This window comes from Alosa pseudoharengus, unplaced genomic scaffold (assembly GCF_046254945.1).
Source record: "Alosa pseudoharengus isolate Yale_2024_CS ecotype anadromous, Long Island Sound unplaced genomic scaffold, YU_APseudo_1.1 YU_APseudo_1.1_scf_21, whole genome shotgun sequence".
Taxonomy (NCBI): Eukaryota; Metazoa; Chordata; class Actinopteri; order Clupeiformes; family Clupeidae; genus Alosa; species Alosa pseudoharengus.
Window position 1 is genome coordinate 30551223 of NW_027468674.1, and position 8926 is coordinate 30560148.

At 42.7% G+C, this 8926-nt stretch overlaps 1 protein-coding gene across 1 annotated transcript; it reads left to right on the top strand.

The window, feature by feature from the left end:
- The first annotated feature begins 311 nt into the window (after positions 1–311).
- tmem235b (transmembrane protein 235b) lies at positions 312–7828 on the top strand. The gene is made up of 4 exons (XM_076299027.1): positions 312–455; positions 639–704; positions 951–1088; positions 6877–7828. Exons 2-4 carry the CDS (start codon positions 698–700, stop codon positions 7083–7085), a joined length of 354 nt encoding a protein of 117 aa, XP_076155142.1. The 5' UTR covers positions 312–455; positions 639–697; the 3' UTR covers positions 7086–7828.
- Positions 7829–8926: the final 1098 nt, after the last annotated feature.

An 8926-nucleotide genomic window follows, 5' to 3' on the forward strand; every position in this document is an offset into this window, starting at 1 on the left:
AACTATTTGGAGTGATTAATGCCTACCCCGTCTGTGGTCGTGGGGATCCGAGCTATTGAATTGAATATGACTGATAGAAAGTTGAGAGAATAGATAAATGAAGTGTTTAGACTAGTAGCCTAGTTACACGTTTACATCACACTTGCAAACTGCAAAAGAGACATTAAAGAATTTAACGATTCCATTTAATGGATCCCAATTCCTGTTAAAAGAAGCAACATTAGTCTAGTCTAAATGACTTCGATTAGGGCTGCGAGCGCAACACTAATTGGCACGCTGTTTGAGCCGAGGCAGGCAGCAGACTGGCACGGGGCGACGCTCTCTCATCAGGCGCAGGGCGATGCATTTCCCATGGCGAGACATCCACGCTTTTTCAGCAGCATGCTGTCACAAAAAATGTGTTTTGGAAAGGTTTTGCACAGACTACATACAAAGTCACAAGTAATCAAATATCAGTGAGTCATCTTCTAATATACTGCATTGCTTGGGCTGCCCTGTGCGTGACATGGAAAAGGCATTCTGGTAGACAGTACACATGGAGAATATCTATTTTCTTTATGATTTTGTTCTATTCCTATTGTAACAAAGTTATGTTTTGAGAATGTTTTCCCTTCAATGATAAGTGGATTTCTCTGCAGGGGACAATGTCTACTCATTCACTGCAAATACAGAATCCTACACGGACTTAGAGAATCACATGTACAGTGAGTATTCCCAATCCCTTGTTGAATCTTAGCATGATTTGTGTTTCACTCTCAAAGCATCAAAAATGCGACTTTGGTGTTATTTTTTCACACAGTAGAATACATGCTACTCATGTAGCAATAACACTGATAGATTTGTCATCAGTGCAGCTTGTGTAGATGCTTGCACAACATGGGAAAATAGGTTCTGCTCATTCACACCATACCCTTGCGTGTCTCTCCCCACCCTCCTCATCCTGCCTGCAGACCTGCACACGGTGATTGCGGTGCTGCTGCCGCTGAGTCTGGTGATGCTGGTGTTTGGGGGGATCTGTGGACTGGTCAGCTCACTGGCCAAGAGCTCTTCTCTCCTCCTGGGCACTGCATCGTACATACTCCTCAGCAGTAAGTCCTGCATTCACACACTCTCCCTGACACCATGTAGCACATTTTTATCCACAGTAACAGTAGTTGGGTGGACCCTAGAAAAGGCATTGGGATGAGGTGACTTTGCTACAATTGCCTTGTAAGAATTGTTATTATTATAAATTGTGCTCTAATGATTTTGTTTCAATAAAGATTATGGTACATTTGCTGCAACACACGACCCCTCTACACCATCCCTGCCACCGTAGCCACCGAGTTTTCGCTTCCCATACACCATAACCTAGCAAAGGTGGAAAGCCTATGTGTGTCTCTGATGGAGAGTGTGAGGCAAAAGCCATTCTCTGGCCGTAATGTAAAGAGATTGCAGCCACCTGCAACCCCAGGCATTCCGCTGAGTAATGATGGCTGAGCATTACTTCTCTTTCATGTTTGTCAGGTTGATTTAGAATCAACAACATGCTGCTGATTTGTGCACAAGTCTGAGCAAAGGCCTCTGGGAATAACAATATTGCCTCCCCAACCAGTGATTCCTTAAAAAGTGGGCAGCAGTAGAGGTGTTATTATATTTCACCCACTGCAGCCATCCGTTGGTCTGTGAGTGAGAAGAGGGAAGCCAAAGAGAAAAAGGTGGAATATAAAAAAGAGAAGTGAATGATGAATGCACAAATAACCCCTTTAGCCAAGCATCCTTTACTTGCAGATGTGTCCATATGAGAAAGGGTTGGCTGTCAGATTCAAGTCAGAATATGTTTACTTTATCATATTACATATCTCCCCCTCTCACATATTAGCTCATCTCTCTAGCAATAAAGCACTGGCCTACAAGACCCAACATGTTTTGAGTTAAGAAAGCTAATCCAACCTTATTTCTTCTCACTCCCTTTACCATGCATATTAGATCTGCAGCTGTATTGGTCGTGGACAGTATACATCTTGTCACTTTCTCTCAGTCTTTAATTGCATTTGAGAATGTCTTAAAAGGAGGCCAGTCATATTCCTGGAGTGGGAATGCGCAGCTTTGATGTTGCGAAGCGCATCTGGTGGCCTTGAGCACGTAGACAGTCTACAACCCAGGGCTAATTAGGTCCCTTAGAGCAGCCACAAGGGCATGTGATGCACATAAAGCCTACCCTGTGTTGATGGTGGACTGAACTAATGGTGCTCCCTGCACTTAGCGCCAAGCTAATCAGTAACATGTGGGAAGTGTGAAATAGGATCAAGTGAGGAATTTCGATGGCCCAAAAATACGTATCCATAGCTACTGTCAGCTGCCCTCTCTATTAACCTATGGCCTCCCCCTTCTTCCCCAGCTGCGTAGGCTCAGTATTACTACAGTATCACTTCTGCTCTATACATACCATAATATCCCTGTTTATACATGACTATACCACATATAGTCATGTATGAGTGTGTAGTCTTGGTCACTAACATGCTAGTATGTAGCAACTGCTATTACCAAAGGATGCTCATTAGCCCTTAAAGGAGTACCGTCACACCGGTGTGACGGGAATGTTGAGAAATGAACGTTCTAAAGAATATCTGGGTTCATTGAATTCAACATAGAATTTTAGAACCTTCAATTGTTGCGGAACTTAGAATGTTCAAAAACCTACACCTTTAAGGGTTAGTGTTGTTACAGACACAATGCATCTTTAGAACCCTGCAATCTCAAGACAAATCTACAAGGCCCTCCATTTCACAGAGCACTCGTTTTGTATACACAGCTGGGCATTCTGTAAAATCAATGCAGAAAACGCTTTGTATGAAGCTACTAAATGACACTTACTGTTACTTGGCTATAAGCATTTAGAGAATCATGGGAGGCCATTGTATGTCCATGAAGATTCAAGTTGTAGGACCTTTATTTGTCAACGTCAGAACAGTTGGAGAGGTGGTGAAGCAGATGTTGATTGTTTGTTCTGCATTGGGTAAATGTGTTTCTAACATTTTTGGAGCCTTCTCTGAATTTAAAATCAGTAGTCACTAGTTATTGATGACTAGTCGGCCTCCAGGCAGAATACCAATTTCAGATGTTATGAGGGTTGGAATTTAATATGTCTATGATGTACCAGTGTGCCCATGTGTGTTATAAAGATAAAAATTACTCTTGATTGTATACGCTAATCATAATTGTTTTTTGATTTGACCCAGGGATTCCTCAGTAGTCATATACTCTTGTGAGTTTTGGAACAATAATCAACACGGTAGTCATTATATTGGCATGCAGAGGGCCCCATTAGATTGTGCTCTGTCTTGTGGCGCCTCGGTTCTGTTCATCTGTCTGGCTGAAGAGCCCCTCTTTGCCCCTCTCTTGTCTTTGTCTTTGATCGATCTTATGTGCCTCAAGCTGTGCAATGGCTGTGTTGCGTTGGGGAACACTTTGGGGTGTCTACGTGAGGCTTATCCTTCACGGCTGTCACCGTGCCTGTAGGGCCACACCTTTGATGGTTGAGAAACAACCCAATAAATTGTACAGCTGATTCCCCGAAAGGTATGATCCCTGGATTTCAGATGCCAGTTAACTTCCAGCAGATCGAAGACAGGAGACGAGTTGAGAGGCTCTTGGGTGATTTAGACATTGATTGCGCTTGTCTGTCACAAAAGCATCAGTGTGATGACCATTAGACAGATAGAAGTTGCCAGGCAAGCAACATTTGAAAAAATCACCTGAACATCTACCCTGCAGTTTGATTTCCATTAGTTTGATGTTTTCACAGAATGTGCATAGTCACACAATTGGTCCAAAAGGTAGATACAGCGGGGAAAATAAATATTTAACACGTCAACATTTTTTTCAGTAAGTATTCTTCCAGTGAGGCTATTTGCATGAAATTTTCACCAGACATTATTAACTTAGGTAATCCACACATATAAAAAAATCCAAACATTAATGTTCATAAGTAGAGTTATAAGTAAAAAAGTGGAATGCCACAGGAAAAAAGTATTGAACACGCCTACTGAAATTTTTTAAATAGTTTGTGGAAAACCCTTTATTTGTAATGAGCGCTTCAAGGCATTTCCTCTATGACGAAACTAATCAGTCGCAGTATTCAGGTGTGATTTTGGCCCATTCTTTTAAACAGATAGTCTTTTAATATTGAAGATTCCAGGGGTCCCTCTTGTAAATCCTGATCTTTAGGTAACTTCCAAAACTGTTCAATTGGATTTAAGTCAGGGCCTGAATTTCCTTTCTCTGAAACATATTGAAAGTTTCCTTTGCTGAATGCTTTGGATCATTGTCCTGCTGGAAGGTCTAGCCATGTCTCATCCTCATTGTTCTGGTGGATGGCAAGATTCTCCCAGAAAAAATGGCTCCATTCATCATTTCTTCAACTATATGAAGTCTGCCAGTACCATGAGATGAAAAACAGCCCCACACCGTGATGCCTCCGCCTCCAAACTTCACTGTTGGTATGGTATTTTTTGGGTGATGCACAGTGCCATTTCTCCTCCAAATATGGTGTGTAGTATGACATCCAAAGAGTTAAATTTTGCTCTCACCTGACCAGAATACATTCTCTTAGTATTTCATAGGCTTGTCCAAATGTTGTGTAGCAAACTTTCAATGAGCTTCGACATGTTTTTCTTCAGTAATAGAGTCATGTGGGGTGAGCGTGCATAGAGGCCATGGCGGTGGAGTGCATTACCTATGATTTTCTCTGTAACAATTGAACCTGCTGCCTCCAAGTCTTTCTGGAGTGGTCCTTGGCTCTTAGGCTACACTTCTGACTATCCTTCTGACTTCCTGGTCAGAAATCTTGTGAGGAGATCCTGTGCACGGCCGGTTGATGATGCACTGATGCTCCTTCCACTTGCCGATAAGGGCTCCAATACTGCTTACTGGATTATTCCGAAGTTTTGAAATGCATCTATAACCAGTTCCATTGATATGTTTTGCAACAATAATGTTGCAAAGGTCTTGGAAGAGCTCTTTGCTTTTACCCATCATGACATGTTTCTTGTGTGACAACTTGGTAACGAAAAACCTTTTTATAGCTCATCAATATGTACTAACCCAGCTTACATTAATTTGCACAGATAGGAGGGATAATTACTCTCTAACTATGTATAGATTCCAGCTCATTCCTTGCCATTCCTTGCCTTTGTGTACTGTTTTTTAATAGTGTGTTCAATACTTTTTCCCTGTGCCATTCCACTTTTTTACTCATAACTCTACTTAGGGACATTAATGTTTGGATTTTTTGTGTGGATTACCTAAATTAATACTAATGTCTGTAGAAAATTGTATGCGTGGATTACCTAAGTTAATACTAATGTCTGTAGAAAAATGTATGCGAATAGCCTCTCTGGAAGTATACTTACTGAAAAAAATGTTGACGTTCAATACTTATTTTCTCCGCTGTATCAAGTCTGGCTCATATGAACCAGGCAAAGCAACAGAAGAGCTCAAAAACAGAGATGAAAGGATAATAAAATGTTGTGGCTAATTTTGCTTCCAAACTAAAGTTTGAACTCATTATCATCAATAAATTGACCCTAGGTTGTGTTTACAGCGAACCATACCTTAATACCCTCACCAAGACTCAAGACATTAGATGAAATAGCCATAGCTGTCATCTAATAGCACCATTTAATCAGCAGTGACAAAATGCAGTTGACACACAATCAAGTGTGTGACCCTGACTGAGGGGTATGTCAGTGCCTTGTCAAGTATTTGCTTGAGCAGACCCCCAATCAGACCCCAACACACACACAAACACATGCACGCGCACACACACACACACACACACACACACACTCACTCACTCACTCACTCACTCACTCACTCACTCACTCACTCACACACACACACACCTCTCTTAAGTCATAGTGAAAGCCAAGGGAATCAGAGGTCAAAATGTGAAGTGACACCCCATCTTTCTCCGCAACCCTGGCCTTGTGAGATCCGACTTAGTCCAACTCATTGGGACTCCACCCTTCACCCACCGTCTCTGCCTCTACCCCCCTGCCAATGCCAGTGCCAAGCACTCCCTGTGTTAAGTGTTTAATGGGGAATTTTAACGAGAGTCAGACCTGACAGATTAGAGCACAGCGGGCAGAGATTGATGCTTTAATCCATACAGCTGTTAAAGAAGAAATACGGTCACACAGCGGCCTGGACGCTGACGACGTAGGAAAGGCTGCGAGAGTTTAGAACAACAATCAGGCCGGTGGAGAGAGGCTCTGAAAGCATGCCACAGAGACTTATGGCACCAGGACGGGTGCCATAGAAGCACGCCGTCATAGCCTTCGGTCCAAGCTTCAGATTGAAATACAGTAGCATGGTAGGCAGGATGAGTCTAAAGAGGTCAGTTGATCTACACCAAAGAAGGTGTGCAGTCAAAGAAAAGGTCTGCTGTTGTGGATGAAAATAAGTTTCTCACTCTGTTAACCTGCTGTAAAAAATCCCCCTCTCCTCATATCTTGACGGGACAATACTGCTTATCATCTACTGGGGCCCATAATCACTAAATCTAATAAATGTCTCCTGTTTTGGAGAAATTCTTAGTTGCATGTTTTTTTTGTGGGTATCTTGAAGGAAATAATTTTTTTATTAATGTGTTTTTGGTTCACTGTGTGCATCCTCTCAACCAGAAAATTATGGAATATTCTCAGTGGCCTCCTTTACAAAATATATTTGCCAAATGACTTGTTGAAATAATAAGAGCACAGTGGCAAGAAAGCGGCAAAAAGCTCCTGTTAGCTTTAGCTTTGAAGTCTATATCCATAATGTGAATAGCCACACTTTTTGATGTACTCTGTTTTTGTTTATATTGTGTGTGTGCGTGTGTGTGCGTGTGTGTAGGTCTGCTGACACTGTCCGGCGTGTGCCTGTACATCAGCTACTCCCAGCAGGCATGGCAGGAGACAGAGCGGCGCATGGGTGCCGAGCAGATGGCTCAGGTGCACACGTCCTTCGGCTGGTCTCTGGGCATGGCCTGGCTCTCCTTCATCCTGGAGGTGCTCTCCTCGCTCCTCCTCTTCCTCGCCTCGCGCATGGTCGGCCCACACTAACACCCTGGTCTGCCATACCCCTCACTGAGATGCAAAGAACAAAGACTGCACTAAAGAGATCCCATCAGCACACTGCAACATCTCACACACAAATACCTCAGGAGGTGGCAGTGACCGAATGAGAGAAGGAGTTGTTTGAAAGAGTTCAAAAGTGTTGTACTGTTTTCATGAAACTCGATTTCGACTGTGGAACAGACTCAAATCAGAAATGAAAGGCACAGAGGAGGTAGTTAGCACCAGTCACCCATTTCCTGGAAATGCTGGACCAGGGTATTTATCATGTGTTTTGTCACCTGGAGATTAATTGGAGGGTTGAGGTTTTTCGAATTGATTAGTTAGCTTTAGACTGCTCTGTTGTGCTTGTTTTGTAACAGATAGCATTTCTTTCATTGCTCCTTGAATGTGTTTTTTTGTCGAATCCACCGACCATCAAGTAGACTTATTATGCCTCTTCTCTGTGCAATGTCAACTTACTGTAATGCTTTGCTGTGCTTCATTTCATGTGACGACAGTAAGGAATATTGAGTCTTTCTGTAATTTTTGGAGTATTTCACGTCTTTGTCAAAGTGTCTGTGTGGGAAGTGAAAACGCTTTGCTTTATAATCCACAGCGCGAAGAACATTAATTGCAGCACTGATGAGTACCTTTCAAGTGGCAGTGAAATGGGAAGGCACTAGAGTGAGGAGAACCCAGTTATCAGCCAGTCAGCCCTTACATGAAAATGTATTTGTAATGGCTTTTAAGTCACTGCACTGCTGTAAAGATTTTACAAAGGTAAATGTGTCCGTTATAGTATACAAGGCATTTCTTTTTGTTCAACAAATTAATTATGGTTAATGAAAAATAATAATATTTCAGAAGGAATGTTGTCTAATTTCTCTAAAGACAAATTAGGTGTAGGCGGAAATGAAATCCTGCTGATTTGTTTTTATGTAGAATGGAAAGCCTATAGGATTGAGGCCAAATATTTTTCTTCTCTCAGGCAGCAGGTTTGAGGGGGTCTATGGCCTTTGATGTTTTCCTAGAACAGGAAAAAGCACCAGTGGTGAAAACATCATTGCATTGATAAGCAGAAACACTGTAACCTGACTCTCACCAGATGAATTTTGTTCCGCCTAGCTCCACTCATCCATCTGGGATCAATCCATTGAAGTGTTGCTTCAGAAGGCTGGGCCTAATCAAAAAATGCTTGCATATGATTGGATAAGCCATTTGTCCGTCATCTATTGACGTGCTACTTCAACCACTCACATCGAAGCCAACCCGTGACGCTGATAACAGTCTCACAGTCGCTTCTACGCTATGTCACATCTATGAAACTCCCGCCCTGCGTCCTGATTGGCTCTACCATACAATCTCGTGCTAAAATCACTTTCAACGGAAGAGGTCCCAGATGGATGTTAGTGAAGCTAGGCGGAGCTAAGCGGAACGAAATTCATCTGGCGAGAGTCAGGTTAGAAACACTGTGCTTTATGTTACATTTTGATAGTCTGGCCCCGCCTACCTAGTATCTCCACTAATTTTTTATCTCGCTGAGATGCTAGGCTACATGTCTGGCTCCTCTTGATTCATTTACGTTTCTATCAGCCACCAGAATGGGGGGGGCAATCAGCTACGAGAGGGAAAGACGTTAGTTTCAAAATTGAAAGTGGCTGTGGTGGCCCCAGCTGTGGCGCGACTGGCACTGTGCGCCGGCGACCCGGGTTCGGTTCCCGCCCCGTGGTCCTTTCCGGATCCCACCCCTGCGCTCTCTCCCACTCGTTTCCTGTCGCTCTCCACTGTCCTATCATTAAAAGGTATAAAAAAAGGGCAAAAAAAAAATATATACTAAAAAAAAAGAA

Bases quoted from the DNA above. Each gene is read 5' to 3' on its own strand.
- tmem235b (XM_076299027.1), top strand. The intron at 1,089-6,876 runs GTAAGTCCTGCA...GCGTGTGTGTAG, and splicing joins ATCGTACATACTCCTCAGCA to GTCTGCTGACACTGTCCGGC.